Genomic DNA, 19,438 nt, shown 5'->3' with positions numbered 1-19,438 from the left:
TAGTATATAAAAATTAAATTAAAAGTATTATTAAATATAAAAATATCAATTTTAAAACTAAAAAAAAAGTAAATAATAATAAAAAAGAATTAATTTGATTAATAAATAATTAATAATACAGGTAAAATGGGATTAACGGGGTAATAAATAAACATTAACACACTTTTTATCACTTTACTATCTTGGAGGCCGGCAGAAACATTGATTTTGTAACATAATTACATAAGCCTCTGCCTCTGACATGACTAACTATTCCTATTCTTATTCTTAACAGGGAAGAAATTCCTCTAAACAACAAAAAGTATGTTTTTTTAAAAAAAATAATTTCTGTCTGTTTTCCATTTGTGATGCATGGAGTCATGCATGTACATGAGAGTTTCATCACTTTTTTCAAGACTAACTAAAGCTGATGAACCCCACACACCCTCTCAGACAAACCACCCATTAAGGTTCCACATTTTAATGTTTTTTATTAACCCAAAAAAAAAAAAAAAAAAAAAGTTGGCCCAGAAAGCAACAACCTTTCCACCTATAAAGATTTTTGACCAATTACTTACTGTCCCAATCTTTATTGGCTAACTCGCGCGCAGAGTTCCTCTCATTCCTAACTTTCTTCGCATCTCCTTTTTATCTGGTGAAAGAAGACAATTAGGAGAGCACTAATACTTCATATATTAACATCAACATGCATGTGCAGGCAAAATAATTGAGCATTAAAAGTAGCTTTTTCACTATGCCAAGTTTAACCATATATAGTAATTAATTAAACTTGATTTGCCAAGAACCTTGTGGTCCAGTGGCATCAAACTCTTCCCTTTAATGGGAGGTGGTGGGTTCGAGCCTTAGTGTAGTCAATATTGATTCTTGTGCTTCAATAGATTGAAAAAGTAGTTATGGACAGATACTGCATTGTAATAGGGTTAGTAGTATTCAAAAAAAAAAAATTAAACTTGATTTATTAAGTAGTAAGTTTTCATAACAAATGCAATATAATGACCTCTTGATGTCACATTAAACTTTGATTGTTTAAAAACCCAACTGTTATTGTATCACATACATTCAGAGAGTTCTTATATATTACTTCATTTACAAGTTTTGAAATCGATACTAATTAATTAAATTTAAAGGGTATTAAGTTCATTTCAATTTGGAGTTTCGGACTATAAAGACATTGGTTTCTAGCAATGAATCATACAAATTGAATTATTTAACTAATAAGATTAAGGTTGCCAATTTTGAAATTATCTAATATAATCATAGTAGAAAAATGAAAGAAAGTTTTTATATTTAATAGGAAAGATAGACAAATATATTTAAACATTAATATGAGAGTGAGCAAATTGTAGTTCAAGTAGTTAATCGCTTAGGATCTCAATGCATTTTGTTCCAAATAAATTACAGTTATCTTTCTCTTTCATATTGAGCCACCGGCCTTAAATATTTACACTCGACCTTAGCTCGATTGCAAAACGAATCCGCTCGAGCTCGAGCCGAATTTTTGACAGAGTGGCTCGAGAGTCGTTCGGTTCATTTACACCCCTACTTTTGCCTAAGATTTCATGAAAAAAGTAAAAGAAGAAAAAATAGTGTAATAAGCAAAAACAAAATCCTAAGTATATACTACTATACGATGGATGATTCACAATTTGATTCCTTAAGCAAGTGAACAATGGGTTTGCCACTTTGCCCCATGGGCGGCCCCATTCTTGAACTTTTGGCTTTAATTTCCACTTTAAACACATACATACACTAAGAAAATACCCGCCAAATTAAAGAAACTCATGCCAATTAACAATTCCCCTTTCAACTGTACTCCATCCCACGTTAACACATCCATTATATTCAAGATCAATCAAAAAGCAAATAAAAGCAAAAAAGATATCCCAAAAAGCAACAAGGAAAAGCAAACCGCGCTCACATATGTATGTATATACACCAAATTAAAGATCCCATTTTTAGTTTATACATACATACTCTCAAGCCCATGCAACAACAAGAAGATCAGAGTTAGTTTAATTTGTTATTGGTTTTGAATTGTGTGTGTAGCTTAGCATGTCGGAGATCGTTGTTGCAGAGCCCATCGGCGGTGATGAGGGGGCTAGTACGAGCTACAGAAGCGGCAGCGACAGGCCGTTCATCACAAGATCAATCACTTACTGGCCTGAACATGCCCCCGAGCCCTTTGACAGTGAAAAGCTGCCCGTCACTTTGGCCTCCGATATTCAGAGGTTTCTTCGTGTCGCCAATCAAATTCAACTCGAGGAGCCTCGTGTAGCCTATCTTTGTAAGCTTTCATTTTCTTTTCCTCATTAGCTTCTACATATTCACTCATAATTCTAGCCGCAGCTTGTGTAGTAAATCTCTCATCCTATATATTTTGATGGCTATATAGACTTCCCAAAAGTTAAAACTTATAACTTTCTAGTCATCAAGTCAATAGAGAGTTAATGAAATGAATAAAAATTATCATTTTAAAAATAATAGAGGGATAAAAAATATAAGAATATTTAGTCTGATATATAAATAAGATCAAATATGTCATTTACTCTCTCTCCTTTTTAAAATCTTAATAAAGATTTTTTAATTTTTATAATTTATCATTACGACTCAATTAGTACGTGTTAACAAATAGTTTGAATAAAGAAATAGAAATAGAAATAGTGTATAATTCTTGGATGCAGCATTATAAAATCCTCATTATTTATTTCTATATAATTATAGTGTCGAAGGAGGAAAGATAGGCCGTTGAGTTTAAATTCTAAAATTTACATTGGGTTTATTCATAATTTCAGTTTAATATTTGGTTGTCCAAGTTTTCTTTGAGTGCTCCTAAGTCCTAAGTCATTTTTTTCCAATTAAGGATGTGTTTGGAAAGCTGGAAAATGTTTTCTGGAAAATGAGTCATTTTCTAGAAATCATTTTCCTTTCTTGTGTTTGGCTGCACAGCAGAAAACTTTGTTTTTTGTGTTTGTTTCATTTTCCAGAAAATAGGTCAGAAAATGAACAGAATTGTATAAATAAATATCGAACATAATTATTATCCATCTATACAATTCAAAAATGCAAAATAATCACCACAATAATATCACAAATCATTCATTTATAACAAAAAATTCACAATATCTCAAAAACATAATAAAAAATAAATAAATTAAAAAAAAATTTGGGGAACCAATCGAAACCAGTCCACAGATTGGTTTACGAAACCAATCACGGACTGGTTCGACGGCCAACAAACAAGTCCGTGACTGGTTTCGTAAACCAGTCCGGTGGACTGGTTTCAGAAATTTGTTTTTCAATCCAGTAGAAATCAGTTCATTTTGCTCAGAAATTAGGAAAATGTTTTCAGATCTTAGAAAATAAATCAACAAAAAAAGAAAAGGAAGAAAAGGTTTGATGATAGGAAGATGATAATGGCACGAGAAGAAAAAATGAGTGTTGGAAGCCAAAAGCAAGAGAAGAGGAGAAGAGGAAAGAAATGCCCAGGAGAGGACTTGGAAAATGACTTCCCCTCATTTTCCATTGACCATTGGGTTGTTTTCCTTTGACCATGTTTTCCCTAGCCTTCCCAAACACAAAAAACCTGGAAAATGATTTCCAGAAATCATTTTCCGGGTTTCCAAACACACCTTAAATTAAAGAACATGATTAGTTCTAAGGTTAGAAGAAAATTTTGTAGTCACTATTTAAAATTTTGTACCGGATAAATTTTACATTGTGATTTAAAGAACTACAATATTAAGAAAAATTAGTCTAAATTATTTATAATTGATTAACTCAACTCAAAAAAACGCGAATAGATTGCTCCCACCAAGAATTAAACTTGCCAAGACCTTGTGGTCTAGTAGCACTTGGTTGCATTCCCATATGGAAAGGGGTGGGTTCGAGCTCATATTAATTCTTTGTGCTTCAGATACTGCATTGTAATAGAGTCAGTAGTATTAAAAAAAATAAACCAAGAATTAAACTTATATAACATTAATTATCAAATTGATAATTTAACCAATTTAGTTGGGTTGCCAAATTGAAGCTAGGAGTGTATTAACATACATTTAACACAAGCAAGCATTTTATTTTATGCATTATATTCATTTATGGAGGTCGCTACTCGATGAATTAGTGCATGAGAGTTTAAGTTTGAGGAACGAACAGGTCGGTTCCATGCTTTTGAAGTAGCCCACAACTTGGACCGGAATTCAAATGGACGAGGCGTACGACAATTCAAGACTGCTCTTCTTCAACGCCTTGAACATGTAAGTATGAATTAATTTTCACTGCTCTTTTGAATTACTTCACGCAGATTGTTGGAAACAGCATCTATACACTAACCAAATCCATTACTTGTTTGAATTCCTTCCTACTTGTCCTGTTTTCTAATTTTCTTTTCCTCACTACATCTCGATGAATTTAATTTGTTCCGTCCCATCTAATGCTTCTGCTATGATCCATAGGATGAAGAAACCACTATTAGGAAAAGGAAGGAAAGGAGTGATCTGCGTGAACTTAGACGCGTTTATCATAAGTTCAAAAACTACATCATCAAGCATGTTGGAGATTCCAATCTTAAGAATAGGTTAAAATTCCTACTATGTCATAAAATTACATTCTCAAACTACATACTTTTGTTTCTGGAATTATCAAATTCATTATTTCTGTTGTATAATAGTTTGATGTTACGTTCTGGACTATTTTTGTAGAGAGAAGTTGACCAAAGCTCGAGCCATTGCTTCAGTTTTGTTTGAAGTATTGAGCATAGTTTCCAGTGCAGCAGGTTTTAAGGTTATTTTCTCTTTTCTCTTTTAGTTCTCCTTGAAGCAAAATTTTCCATCAAATTGAAAGATTCTCTTCTTCTGTTTTCTCTATGTTGTTAATAGGCCCTTGCTGACAATGAGAGCATTGACACTAAATCTGAATTATTTGTGCCATATAACATCCTCCCTCTTGATCAGGGAGGGGTTCATCATCCAATTATGCAACTTCCAGAGGTGTGCTTCTAGTTATTTTATCAGATTGTTTTTAGTAACCATTATGGTGTTGCGTTCCTTATTGCTGCAGCTGTTAACATCCAATTAGTTAAGTAAAAGACACTAATTTGGCATTCCCGATAATTATAAGCTCTCTGCAGCTGGCTTGATCACTATATGATGATAGGATAAGTTTTGAAAATCTGAAAACTTTCTGCAGATTAAAGCTGCTGTTGCTGCTATTCGCAATATTCGTGGTTTGCCCTTCCTTGAAGAATGTGGAAGACGATTGGCTTACATGGATTTGTTTGATTGGCTCCAGTTTTGCTTTGGATTTCAAGTAATACAACCCCTTCCCTTCCCCTCAGGAAATACAAATAAAAAGGAGAGAAATTAAAAGAACTTGCTCATCTTTATGCATTTCTATATTCATATTTTGACAACTTAGTCAAATTAACAAAGATATTGTCAGTTCTGATTGCTCTAAACATTTTATTTTCTTATATCCTTGAATATCAATTTGTCTTTCTTATGTCAGAAAGGAAATGTTGACAACCAGAGAGAGCATTTAATTCTTCTTATTGCTAACATCAATATCAGGCTAGCTCATAAGCAAACATTAGTTCCAAAGGTATCAACTGTGCGACTCACTGTTTGTATTCAATTGATTTATTTAATTTTTTAATTCTATTTTACTTTGTTTTTTGTATTTGTATTAGTCAGGTGATCTTGCTATTGATGAGCTCATGAAGAGGTTCTTCAAAAATTATTCAGATTGGTGCAAATTCTTGGGTAGAAACAGCAGCATTAGGTAAGATTACTTCATTATATCTGTGCTTTGAATATTACAGCCTCACTCGCCACCTCCACCCCGCAACTACCTGCAGGCTCGGTATAAAAAATTGTTATTTACTTACATAAATGTTGGTCTTCTGGTTTGTGATTTGGTCACAGTTTGCAATTCTTATTTCAACATAATGCAGACTGCCATTCCTGAAACAGGAGGCCCTGCAGTACAAACTTTTATATATAGGACTTTATCTTCTAATATGGGGAGAGGCTGCTAATTTAAGGTTGATGCCAGAGTGCCTATGTTACATATTTCACAATGTAAGTTGAGACCCCTGTGCTATTGTTGTTCTTTCCTGTTACGAAAGTAAAGAGAGAGTTTCTGAATAAGTTGTATATTGTATATTAGAAAATAGAATACAGAGCCCTATAAATACATGCTAGAAGACTTCTTATAAGGAAACAAGTTTCCATATGACTACCTACTAAAATTCTTATAAATCTCCAAGCTGCCTAATATATTTAGGTTCAATATTACTTGTACATTCCATAACATTTCCTTTTTCCTTCTCACTTGTAAATTTCAGAACTTGACATCAGTTTTTTTGTCCAGGGAAAAGAAGTTCGATCTCAATTTCTGATTCTTTTCTTACAAATGTTCTCATTCAGTTCCTCTAATTTTATTGTTTAAGATGAAAATAATGGTTTATGTTGATAGCGTATCAAAATGATAAGTCTCTTCTAACATGAACTTTTATAGAGTTATTAATCTTTGCAATTTATGCAAAAAAAAATGAATGATTTGTAAATGCTGAACATGTATGCAGCACAAGTATTATATGAATTTTTGTTGGATGTAACTATTATATAAATACTAAATGATATTGCCATGCATGCATTATCTCTGTTTTAGATGGCCTATGAATTGCACAGCATGTTGATTGATGCTGTAAGTATGACAACTGGAGAAAAATTTATGCCAGCTTATGGAGGAGGATATGAGTCCTTTCTTAACAATGTAGTTTCACCAATATACGAAGTTATAAGTAAGGTACCAGTAAAGTCCTGGATGCTATCCATCTTACAGTTTTTATAAAAGGATTGCAACCCGCTTTTCTGTATATATGAAAGGATAGCAGGAGTGCAGTCCATCTTTCAGTCTTTACTAATTTGGTTTCTTCCTTTCCATCAAATACCTAAGGAAGCCGAGAAAAACAAAAATGGCACAACTGATCATTCAACCTGGAGGAACTATGATGATCTCAATGAGTTTTTCTGGTAAACTTTCAGTATATCTCTTTTCTTGTTATAACTGCCAAATATGGTTAGTTATGAGGTACCCATTGCTTAATTTTCAGGTCTCCAGATTGTTTCCAAATAGGTTGGCCCATGCGCCTGGACCATGATTTCTTTTGTGTAAAATCTGTACCAGATCAGAAAGTGGAAAAGGTTCGGAGTCCAGTTGGAAATGTTGAGGACAAAAAAAATGATGCAAATGAAGCTGAAAATGAAGATGAAGAAATGGGGGTGAGTATACCATTTAGATAATGCTGGTGATAAGTAAACTCTTATAGTAAAACCATCTATGGTTTTGTTTCAGTCCAAATAAGTACTAATTTTAACTAGTCTTTATGCCTTCCTAGAGCAGACTGATGGTTTAAACTGTAGCATATGTGCATTCTTAAGCTAAGTCCTGGTGCAGTTTAATCAATGACTATTTTAATTTCCCAAAAGAAATATCCTTGCTTTACAGCTCTGCAAGATACAAATCCACTATATAACTGCAGAACTCAATGATAATTTTCTGGGAAATGTAAACATTGTCTCCTCATTGAAGAATTTGATTACATAATAAGAATTTTATATCTTTGAAGTGGCTATGGACAAGAATAAATAATACTCCATAGTAAAAATCAATTGCCAGCTTGTTTGGTTAGTCTTATAACATAATTTTGTTTCTTTCCTTCTCCTTCCCTCCAAAATAGTTTTTCCAGCTTTGTTAAGTAATCAAGTTTTGAGTGTCAAAACCAAGAAAAATGTGCTGACATTGCACCATGTCATAAGCTTTACTGTTGTTTTCTTTTATGCCTAAAACTATTTACTAGTGAACTGTACTATGTTCGTATCTTAGTTGAAGTGTAAGGGACAGATTTGAGATGATCCTTGTGTGTGACAATCACATATTTTAACCTAGTTGTTCAGTTGATTATTATTGATTCTTGTGGAAAAGAACAGTAAACTCTTTGGTGTTTAAAGTATTGTTTATTCTCTTCCACCACATACTACACTGCTGTCATAGTAGTTTGATAGTGGGATGCAGAAAAATTTAAATAAGGTTCATGCTTAAAAACTCACACCCTTAGTAATTTTAGATCACACTACTCACAAAGCTCTTTTTGGTGATCTCTAGTTGAAAGAAGAAGAGCCACGGAAACCGAAATGGTTAGGGAAGACAAACTTTGTGGAGATCCGTTCATTTTGGCAGATTTTTAGAAGCTTTGATAGGTTATGGAACTTTCTTATCCTTTCACTTCAGGTGTGCTTACAATTCCTTGTCTTATTATAGTTAACCAAATTACTGACACTTGTTAAGTTATTATCCTTATCCTTATCTTCTTTAATTTATTCCATTTAGGCTATGATAATTATGGCATCTCATGATTTGGAGTCGCCTCTACAAGTGTTTGATGCTGCAATACTGGAGGATGTTATGAGTATCTTCATTACGTCTGCCATCCTTAAACTTGTACATGGTATGATTTCTCATAGTAGATAAATGGTTAATTTTCTAAATGAAATGTATTCGATGGAAAACTAAATAAAGATCTTCATTAGCTTTCAAAATAAAAATAAAAATAAAAATAAAAATAAATGTCTATATGAAAAAGCACTTTAAGCACAGGTATTTTAGACTTATTCTTAAAATAAGAGTGAATGAGTGCTAACGTTACCACCCAAATCTGTGTCTCACATTGGTAGGGCATGATAGTTTTATATGTTTGGACGCTGTTCATGTTAACATTATAATTGACCCCTTTTGCATGAAAAGTTTAGATAGTTGTCATACTTATCTTTTATATATTAGCTTTTCTTGATTCTTTTTTTTACCTTAAAACTGCAATATCTCTTTTCTAATTTTTATTTCTCATTACCTTTTTGTTCTTTATTTAAGCATTTTTAGTGGCTTATTATGTAGTCAAAATGTAAAACAGAAGAACCTTAAGAGGTTCCCATTCTTGCAGCTATTCTGGACATTGTATTTACATGGAAAGCAAGAAGTACAATGGACTCTGCTCAAACTACAAAATGTCTACTGAAGGTGGTTGTTGCTATGATATGGACCACCATTCTTCCAATATTTTATGCAAATTCTCGACGAAAATATACTTGTTATTCAACAGACGGTGGAAGCTGGCTTGGAGAGTGGTGTTATTCCTCCTATATGGTTGCAGTTGCATTTTATTTGATGACTAACGCTTTTGACACAATTCTGTTTCTTGTGCCTGCGGTTGGAAAATACATTGAGACCTCCAATTTCCGTGTATGCACACTTTTGTCTTGGTGGACACAGGTAAAAAATAATTACCCTGCTCCATGAGTTGCAATGTGTTAAGACAAATTGGTATTTAAGGTGCAATCTTACACCCAGATATTATTATTTTATTCTAACTAATTATCTTTACAGAATTACAGTTCATGTCAAATCTATGTGATATACTGAAAATTATATAATGCAGAAGTTCAGTATAGGAAAAATGAGCAAATCAATCATCTTTGACTTTTAAAGAAGTCTTTCATCTGCCGTCTCAAACTGTTATAGTTGCTTGAGTCCTAATCTAGTTATGAGAAGCCAAATGAATTGTACGAGTTTACAATGACTTTCTATTCCTGTGATGATGGAGTCATTACACCTATTATTATTTATTGCACCCACATACCTGTCATAATTTGTTGGTGGCTTAGATATTTTCCGTAGTAATAATGGAATATTCATTACCACTTACCCAGTTTTGTTCCTTTGCAACATGCAGCCTAGACTATTTGTTGGACGAGGAATGCAAGAAAGCCAACTCTCAATTCTGAAGTATTTCTTGTATCCTTAACTTTGAGCTTGTTTTGCCTGGAGTATTCTTTAGATGGGCTTCTCAAAGTATGTATATATTTGCTTGTAGGTATACACTCTTTTGGGTCTTGTTATTGCTCAGCAAACTCACATTTAGCTATATATTTGAGGTGAGTGATGCCAGATCTTTCTCTGAAAATCTCAAATTAGATATATATCACATTCTACTATTCATTAAGAAATCCGAATAGCCAACTTAGCGGGAAAACACATGCATTATCTAAATGCTTTGTTGGTTCTGAAGGCTCATGTAAATATGTGCTGCATTTCTTGTTAAATTGTTTTGGACTCAGATGGAGAGCATGTCCCAGCTAATAGAGTTTATGATCAGTAGAGGTGTGTAGTTAATCCGAAAGAAACATATGTTTCCTTCGCATCCTTTTTAACATTTAGGAATGTGTTTTTAAAAACGGTTTCAATATTTATCAGCTTATCAGCCCTTTGGCTGTTATACATATTATTACAAAGTTCAGAATGTGCAGTGCGCAATAGTCTGGTCAATGACCTAGGAATGGTACCGGTGTCAGTTGCAATGTGCACTTAGGCATAGGAATGTAAAGTAGAATCTCAGAATCAAATTGTTTGTATACAGATAAAACCACTTATATCACCTACAAGACAGATCATGACGATTGGGGTTAAAGGTTATGACTGGCATGAGCTTTTCCCCAAAGGTACTACTTTACTAGTTTTATCAACTATTTTATTTGCTTCCTGCATGACTCAAGGCTCAAGTCAAAGTTTTATTCATTGAGATCATTTGAATGAATTTTCTCCATTCAGTGAAGAATAATTGTGGAGCGATCGCTGCTATATGGGCACCTATTATATTTGTAAGCTTCTATAAGAATCCCTCTTATGTTGAACTTGATTTAGTCAACTATGCTTGAAACTCAAAGTGATGCCTGCAAACTGTAACCCCTTACGTTAAACGGGCTAAAGACCAACTCATATTGGAACTAAAGAAGCCAAAAATAGTTAACCCTTTGTTCCTCATGTGTCTCTATTCTCAATCTTTATAGTGGTTATAGTCCTCATGTATTAGATGAACTTTATTGCATAATGTGTTTTCTTTGGCATACTTAGTGGTGTTTTTGTCCAGGTATATTTCATGGATGCACAAATCTGGTATTCTGTTTATTGTTCTGTTTTTGGTGGAGTGTATGGAATTCTGCGCCACCTTGGTGAAGTAAGTAACTCCATATTTGATTACTTTCCAAATCTGTCACAACAAGTTTCTCATTTCCTTTTTTTTTTTTTTTTTTCTTTCTTTCTTTCTTTCTTTTCTCAACACAGATTAGGACCTTAGGAATGCTGAGAAGCAGATTTCACACTTTGCCTTCTGCATTCAACAAGTATCTCGTTCCACCACAAGCAAAAGACAGTCCGAATGGAATAAAAAGGTTGTTATTCCACCAGAGATTTCAAAAGGTTATGTCTTGTTAAATTTTGAAATGAACTTGCTACTTCAGTTACCAACTCTGTTTTTCCAAAGTTGTTCACCTTTTAAGTTAAATTTCAGGCTTCAGGAAATGAGAAGAATGGTGTTGTGAACTTTGCTCTTGTATGGAACCAAATTATTTATAGCTTCCGTGAAGAGGACTTGATTAGCAACAGGTTAATAATGTCTTGTCAGATTTATTTGTTTTACATTGAACTTTTAATAGTGTTTTTTCTCGAAATGGTAAGTATACAATGTATTACATTACAACAGGAATTAAGAATTAATTCCAATGACAATTAAGTATTTCTATCTGCGGTTATTGACTTTAATATCAATCACATTTAGTCCTCAATTATTGAAAATTTGCTAGATTCAGCCTTCTGTTACCAATTCCATTGGTTGGCCACTTGGCCATCAAATTCGAGATGAAATTGTAATTTCCTTACTTTGGTACCCTTGAAACCTTTGTCAGTTAGTCTAAAGCAGTCAAATTTTCCAAATTAAGAGTCAAAATCAGACTCCACTCTCTATTAAAAACTCCATTCCACCCTTTGTACATGTGGAGTTTGATTTTGATTCTCAATTTGGGGATTTTGAATGCTTTAGACTAACTAATGAAAGCTTCAAAGTGCTTACATATGAAAACTAGCTACAACTTTATCCTCAAATTTGATGGCCAGCCAACAAATTAGGTAACAAAAGAATGAATTTGGTGAATTTTCAATAATCAAGGACTAAATGTAGTTGATTTTGAAGTCAAGGACCAAATATGGAAGACCTTTAGTGGAATTAACTAATTAATTAATAAGATTTCTAACAGATGAATATGCTCACTGAAACAAGCAAATACAATATCCCAAATAATTGCACAACAACCAAATACAACACCTCCAAACAATTCAGGACCAATAACTCCATGAAGAGAGATCACCAACCCTGCAAAGAGGGACTACACAATGTAACTTCACTAGAATTGCCCAGTACTCTTAATATCATTAAACATGGCTTTATCTTTCACTAATAACAGGGAGGTGGATTTGATGAAAATACCTGTGTCATCAGAGTTATTCTTAGGCCGGGTTCGTTGGCCTGTATTCCTCTTAGCAAACCAGGTACCATGTAAATTTTGGAATTCTTTTCTCAATTACTTGTAATTCTCCTAACATTTGTTTAAAACCTATGGTTCATTGTTCATCTTTAGCTTTCAACAGCACTTTGTATAGCCCGAGATTTTGTGGGAAAAGATGCACAACTTTTGAAAAAGATTAAAAAGGACACCTGCATGTACCTGGTTGTAACTGAGTGTTATGAGTTACTGAAAGACATCCTAGAAATCCTTGTTGTTGGTGACCTGGAGAGAAGGTGCATCATCTAATGAGTAATCTAAAGTTGACATGATACTTGGCTTCTTTCTTCTTGTTTTTTTTCATTAGTTGTAGACTATCATGACTTTCTGCCTTTCAGGATTGTTTCTAGTATATTCATTGAAATTGAGGAGAGTATTGGAAGATCAACTTTTATTAAGGACCTAAAGATAAGTGAACTACCACAGTTACATGAGAAATGTATCGAGTTAGTTGAACTTCTGGTAATTTTTCACATAATTTCAGTTAATCTTTTACTAAAGATGATTTACTTGTTCATTTTTTCCAACGACTAATGCTGTTCATGTCAACATAAATTGCCGTATCAAGGTTGAGGGAAATGAAGACCACCATAGCACGGTAGTATTGGTACTCCAAGATATATTTGAGCTCGTAACCAGTGATTTGATGCGAAATGGTTCAAGGTTAGATGCTAAGATTCTCATTGCAAGTGATCGAGATTGTTAACTTCATATTGTCTGCTAAATTCTTGATCACATACAGAGTACTGGCTTCACTTCAGGCTGAACAAGAAAAGGAGCCAACTGAAATTTTTTCTAGTCCAATTGAGCCACTACTGTTTGCATCAAAGCGCTGTATCCATTTTCCGTTGCCAGATACTGACTCCATAATGGAAAAGGTGCTTCAATTTACTTCTTATGTTTGCCTCCTAATAAAATAATTCTATTTAATACTTTCTACATTTGTGTTCAATAAATGCCATTTTTAGTGTTGTATTATTAAATTATAATAAATGGAAAATGCAAAGCATGGACAAAAACTTATTTAAGTTTTATGGTAGATCAAACGATTTCTTTTGCTGCTCACTATCAAAGATAAAGCATTGGATGTGCCCAAGAACCTGGAGGCTCGGAGACGGATTTCATTTTTTGCCACATCTCTATTTATGGACATGCCAAGTGCCCCAAAAGTACGCAACATGCTGTCTTTCAGGTTAAATCTTAGCACTTCACTTGTTTATTGTTTTTGTACTGACAATTACCTATTTACTTATGGATCATTTTAGAACATGCTTTTTCATGTTATATGTAAAGCTGGGAATATTTGAATTCATGAAACATGTGTAATTATTTTGTAGTAGGGCATGTCACTTAATATTTGTGTACTGTATCATCAATCTATTTTCTTTATGGTAGTTTTAGTGCTCAGTTAATAGCAAAGCTGCCACTAGAGAATGGCCATTGTCTGTATTCTTCAGGTTGAATTGATGAAAACTTCTTGTTTAAGAAAAAAAGTTATCATCACATGGAGCCAATAACTATATCTTTGTTCTGAGATGTCAAATTCTTACGTGGTCGATAAGGGCCACTCCTATGGGAAACTCAAGCAGTCATCTTTAGAAAGATAGGTTTTGAAATTGTAGAGATTTCAACCCTTTATATACCTGTTGTACTGATTTTATTTTTTCCTTTACAGCATTCTGACTCCACACTACATGGAAGAAGTTAAGTTTTCATCAAAAGAGCTTCGTTCACGCAAACAAGGAGTGTCCATTAATTTCTATATGAAGAAGATATATCCAGGTTGGCACATACAATTTGTTTTAAGTAGCTGAGTGGTGCAAAACCATTTCTCTTTCATTGTATTGGATCTAACTTTGACTCTTCTATTCAGATGAATGGGAAAACTTTTCAGAACGTATAGGAATGGAAATATCAAATGAATCCAATGATGACCTTTATGAGGAAGATCTGAGGAAATGGGCATCTTTTCGAGGGCAAACTCTAAGCAGGACAGGTCCAGTTCATTGATATCCATTTTCATTCTAATCTGAAGATGTACTACTTTCACCATGCATAGTAATATTTTCTTTATTCCTTTAACAGTGCGAGGAATGATGTACTACAGGGAAGCTATAAAGTTGCAAGCTTTTCTTGACATGGCTGAGAATGATGGTTTGTTGGGACCTGCTTGCTACATGTTCTTTGTGTGTGTGTGTGTGTGTGTTTTTGGTCTCCTAAATCCAAACTCTTTTATGCAGACATACTTAGAGGTTATGACAATGACAGATTAGCAGCTCAACTTGAAGCATTAGCAGACATGAAATTTACTCATGTTGTTTCCTGTCAAATGTTTGGATCTCAAAAGACCTCCGGAGACCCACAGGCACAAGACATACTTGATTTGATGAAAATGTATTTTCTGAATGCAATCTAACAGACACACACACGCACATATAATTCTTGGCTAAGGACAAGATCTTGGAATAACATCTTCTCTGTTTGGTACTCTTGCTCAAAAGGTATCCTTCTCTCCGTGTTGCATATGTTGAAGAGAAAGAAGAAGGAAAATCTCAAAAAACTTATTCATCTATACTGGTTAAAGCTATCAACGGTTTTGACCAGGTAACTGCATCTGCAATTCTATGTCAGTGATTTAAAAAATAAATAAAAGTTAATCAAGAAATGCCTTATCATTATAAACTTCTTTTAGTTATAGTCACTATATAACTCCATTTTTATATTATAGGAGGTGTATCGCATTAAACTCCCTGGTTCACCAAATATTGGAGAAGGCAAACCAGAGAATCAAAATCATGCCATAATTTTTACACGCGGGGAAGCTCTCCAAGCAATCGACATGAACCAAGTATTCACTGCCTTAAGTTTTTTGGCTTTTGGAATCAGAGATTTACAAATTTGTACTAATAACATGCCCTGACAGGATAATTATATGGAAGAAGCTCTCAAAATGAGAAATATCTTGCAGGAATTTCTGAATAACCGAGGTCATAGGCCTCCCACGATCATTGGCATGAGAGAACATATATTTACTGGAAGGTTACTATCTAAAATCTTGAAAATGTAGTAATTTGTTTTGGATTTGCAAAAATAGATGCCATATTTCTTTAAACAGTAATATGAAGGTTTTTCTTCACACAAAACTAGACATTTTAAGAGCTCATAATGTATTTAGAAATCAATTTAATCTTGTAGTTATAACTGTAGAAACTTTCGTGATTGCAGTGTTTCTTCTTTAGCTTGGTTCATGTCCTATCAAGAAACCAGCTTTGTTACAATTGGCCAAAGACTTCTAGCTAACCCACTCAGGTAACTTCCCTTGCTTTTGCATGCTTATTCTGAAGATATAGAGAAAATACTGCTAAACCAGATCTCAGAAATAAAATTTTTTTTTTCTAGAAATTAAAATTCAGGTCAATATTCCCTTTGCAATAATGCAAGTATCCATTCAATCAACAAGGTCTTCTGTAAATTTTTTTTTTTTAAACCATCAGTTATTTTGAAGAAATCCATATTCTGCCTGTTAATCATAACAAACGTTACTTAAACTTTTTTTCTACATATGATAAATAATTATTTTTCATTTTCACTATTTGACTTCATTTTTCATAATCAAATACAGGGTCAGGTTCCATTATGGTCATCCTGATTTGTTTGATAGAATATTTCACTTGACAAGGGGAGGCATAAGCAAAGCATCAAAAACAATTAACTTGAGTGAGGATGTTTTCGCAGGTTGAAACTGGCTTGCTTCGAAATATTATTTGGCATCATTCAGTCATATTAAATTTAAATTAATAATCTCTGGATATACATGTAGGATTTAACACTACACTACGCCGGGGATGTGTTACATATCTTGAGTATATGCAAGTTGGCAAAGGTCGTGATGTAGGACTCAACCAGATCTCAAAGTTTGAAGCGAAAGTAGCAAATGGCAACAGTGAGCAAACAATTAGTCGAGACATATACCGCCTTGGACATCGATTTGACTTCTTTCGGATGCTCTCTTGTTATTTCACAACAATAGGTTTCTACTTTAACAGCCTGGTAATAGTCAAATCCCAAATGTCTCCTTTCTATTGCGTTTCAAGCATGGAAATTCCATTTAATTTGATGTTATACTTACAAATTTTGACCTCTTCAAAGTATGTTGCATCTTTTGAAGTGAATACTTTTCATAAAATATCTAAGCCAATTCAAGTGCCATATTCTAGATTACGATACTTTCTTAAATGGAAAAAAAAAAATCATTTCTCAGTTGAAGCTCTTAAGTTTTAATTTGTTCATTGATATATCTGGCTGCTTCAATCTTTAACATCTGTTATCATTATTATGATAAAACTTCTGCAGATATCAGTGATAACAATTTATGTGTTCCTTTACGGCCAGTTATACCTAGTCCTAAGCGGTCTTCAAAAAGCACTTCTGATTGAGGCAAAAGTGCAAAACTTAAAATCACTTGAAACGGCTTTAGCCTCACAGTCATTTATCCAGCTTGGGCTCTTGACAGGCTTACCAATGGTTATAGAGATTGGGCTGGAGAGAGGGTTTCTCAATGCACTTAAAGATTTTGTGCTCATGCAACTGCAACTAGCTGCTGTATTCTTTACATTTTCATATGGTACCAAATCTCACTACTTTGGTAGAACAATCCTCCATGGGGGTGCCAAGTATAGGCCAACTGGGCGCAAGGTTGTGGTTTTTCATGCAAGCTTCACTGAAAACTATAGATTATACTCACGGAGCCACTTTATAAAAGGATTTGAGCTTCTGCTTCTGTTGATTGTTTATGATTTATTTAGACGAGCATACGAAAACACCATGGTTTATGTACTGATTACTTATGCAGTCTGGTTCATGTCAATGACTTGGTTGCTTGCACCATTTCTATTTAATCCCTCTGGATTTGACTGGGGCAAGATAGTAGATGACTGGAAAGATTGGAACAAGTGGATACAGCAGCAAGGTGGTATAGGAATCCAACAGGATAAAAGTTGGCAGTCATGGTGGTATGACGAGCAAGCTCATCTCCGTCATTCAGGGCTGCTTTCTCGGTTGATTGAGATACTTCTTTCTCTAAGATTTTTTATTTACCAATATGGATTGGTCTATCACCTTGATATATCCGGGGACAATAAAAATTTCATTGTTTATTTGCTCTCATGGGTTGTCATTGTCATGATTTTCCTTTTGGTCAAGGTAAACTTCTATCCTGCAATTCTCCTTCTCCCACCAATTTTTTTATGCAGATAGCTGTTAACCTCAAAGGTTCCTTAACCGATACCATTATAGTATAAATTGTTCATTTTAATCATACCCTGTTCGGATATTCATTCATGTTATCGATCATTTGAACATGATACACAGGCTGTCAGTATTGGGAGGCACTTTCTCAGCGCTAACTATCATCTAGCCTTCCGGCTCTTCAAAGCACTGCTTTTCCTGGGAGTTGTGTCTACAATTATAACCCTCTCAATCATCTGTGATCTATCAGTGCGAGATTTGATCGTCTGCTGTCTAGCGTTTCTGCCAACCGGATGGGGCTTGATAATGGTAACATTGCAATGATATATTCCCTATTCCCTAAACATTAAAATTTGATGATAAATCAAAATCTCGATCATTACTTTCTGGTTCACAGGTTGCACAGGCTGTGAGACCGATGATTGAAGGAACCGGGCTATGGCATTTCACTCAGGTGTTTGCTCAAGCTTATGATTATGGAATGGGAGTAGTTATCTTTGCTCCTCTAGCTTGCCTGGCTTGGATGCCAATCATTTCCGCCTTCCAAACACGTTTTCTTTTCAACGAGGCTTTCAACAGGAGCCTGCAGATTGACTCTATTCTGTATGGGAAGAAGAAACGAAAATGAGTTCATCTCAGCGCAATATTTTTTCTTGTATAGTTAGGGAAAGATGAAGTATATTCTGTTATGTGCAGTCAAATTGTTGTAGCTGTAGATAGATTTATAGATCATGATTCATAAGATTTATTATATTGTAAATGAACCCACTGATAGTCACCTTTGGAGGTTGATGCAATACAATATACATATTTCATTGGGAAAAATGCATTTTTAGATCCTCAATTCAATCAAAATTGTTTCTGGGTAGTTGTTTCAGTCCTTAACTCCGTTAACACTTCAAAAAAGTTGTAGCTTTAAAAAAAATTATTGAACTCTATTAAAATATTATTTAGTACATGTGTATTTAATATGAAAGTACTTTTTAATGTTTATTCTTTAACTATAATCATCTTTAGTCTCGATATATTATTTGTAATTCTTTTAAAACTTGATTTAACAAGTTATTGTAAGGAAAATAGGGATGTCATAATTGAAGAGGAGAAAAGAATTAGAGAAAAATTTGTCAATTCTCTATTTTGTAAGTGAAAAAAAATCATAAAAATGAAGATAATAAAATTTTAAAATACCGTACAAAGTAAAATTTTAATAGCGTTCTACTTTCTCCGTCCCATTTTATGTGTCTAGTTTGATTAACAAGATTTGATTGGAGTTATTTTTAATTCAATTTTTGTAATATTAAATTTAGTACGGTGTATTAGTATATTTGTATAGTAAATAGCTTGTATCGAGGTGTTTGAATTTAGTATTTGGGTTTAGGTGGTCGGACGGTTCTCCTAGTATAAACTAGTAAAGTCCAAAATCTAAAGGTCCCCTTTCAAGTGCATTTAATGCTCCTTATATATGAGGAGATGAGGAACACATGTCGGGCTCTCGACATGCTTGTCATGTACCAAAAGTGGATTTCACAATGGCTTTACTACAGCAAGGTGTTCATAGGAGGCCAACAATCCATGTGATTATGATGTGATAGCACTTTCCGATCAGATTATAATCATAGTGAGGCTATAAGACATTTCTCTCTTTTCGATTGGACTTGCAGACTTCCTGATCTAATGCCAGTTGAGGCTCGGTCGAATCCTGTTAATCTTGTTTGAATTTAGCTAACTTGAATCTCGTGGTCGAT

The 19,438-nt window shown here is 33.9% G+C and overlaps 1 protein-coding gene across 4 annotated transcripts; it reads left to right on the top strand.

The window, feature by feature from the left end:
• Positions 1-1,983: 1,983 nt before the first annotated feature.
• LOC116019935 (putative callose synthase 8) lies at positions 1,984-18,548 on the top strand. Of its 4 annotated transcripts, none has more exons than XM_031260344.1 (41): positions 1,984-2,284; positions 4,153-4,253; positions 4,452-4,573; positions 4,698-4,779; positions 4,875-4,985; positions 5,185-5,304; positions 5,503-5,595; positions 5,684-5,775; positions 5,948-6,074; positions 6,667-6,804; positions 6,955-7,031; positions 7,112-7,280; positions 8,164-8,289; positions 8,389-8,506; positions 8,996-9,324; positions 9,785-9,837; positions 9,926-9,986; positions 10,469-10,550; positions 10,660-10,709; positions 10,979-11,065; positions 11,173-11,307; positions 11,399-11,493; positions 12,348-12,432; positions 12,522-12,682; positions 12,785-12,908; positions 13,015-13,109; positions 13,189-13,324; positions 13,487-13,638; positions 14,122-14,228; positions 14,320-14,442; positions 14,532-14,600; positions 14,687-14,840; positions 14,948-15,050; positions 15,175-15,294; positions 15,415-15,485; positions 15,672-15,755; positions 16,069-16,181; positions 16,267-16,496; positions 16,800-17,648; positions 17,817-18,002; positions 18,091-18,548. In XM_031260344.1, the coding sequence occupies exons 1-41, from the start codon at positions 2,053-2,055 to the stop codon at positions 18,319-18,321; spliced, it is 5,793 nt and encodes a 1,930-aa protein (XP_031116204.1). In that variant the 5' UTR covers positions 1,984-2,052; the 3' UTR covers positions 18,322-18,548. The 4 variants fall into 4 exon arrangements, with proteins under 4 accessions (XP_031116204.1, XP_031116196.1, XP_031116211.1 ...); XM_031260336.1 differs by having other exon boundaries at positions 15,370-15,485; XM_031260351.1 differs by lacking the exons at positions 1,984-2,284; positions 4,153-4,253; positions 4,452-4,573; ... (1 more) ...; positions 4,875-4,985; positions 5,185-5,304 and having other exon boundaries at positions 5,688-5,775; positions 15,370-15,485.
• Positions 18,549-19,438: the final 890 nt, after the last annotated feature.

This window comes from Ipomoea triloba, chromosome 1 (genome assembly GCF_003576645.1).
Source record: "Ipomoea triloba cultivar NCNSP0323 chromosome 1, ASM357664v1".
Lineage (NCBI taxonomy): Eukaryota > Viridiplantae > Streptophyta > Magnoliopsida > Solanales > Convolvulaceae > Ipomoea > Ipomoea triloba.
Note: the sequence above shows the minus strand (reverse complement) of the source record. Positions and strands in the feature narration are given on the sequence as shown.

What these genes read in the sequence shown, in the direction of transcription:
- LOC116019935 (XM_031260336.1), top strand. Translation starts at nt 2,053, where the DNA reads ATGTCGGAGATCGTTGTTGCAGAGCCCATCGGCGGTGATGAGGGGGCT. An exon ending in CATTTAGCTATATATTTGAG is followed by an intron (nt 9,987 to 10,468) that starts GTGAGTGATGCC and finishes GTTTGTATACAG; the next exon opens with ATAAAACCACTTATATCACC. An exon ending in GAGTGAGGATGTTTTCGCAG is followed by an intron (nt 16,182 to 16,266) that starts GTTGAAACTGGC and finishes ATATACATGTAG; the next exon opens with GATTTAACACTACACTACGC.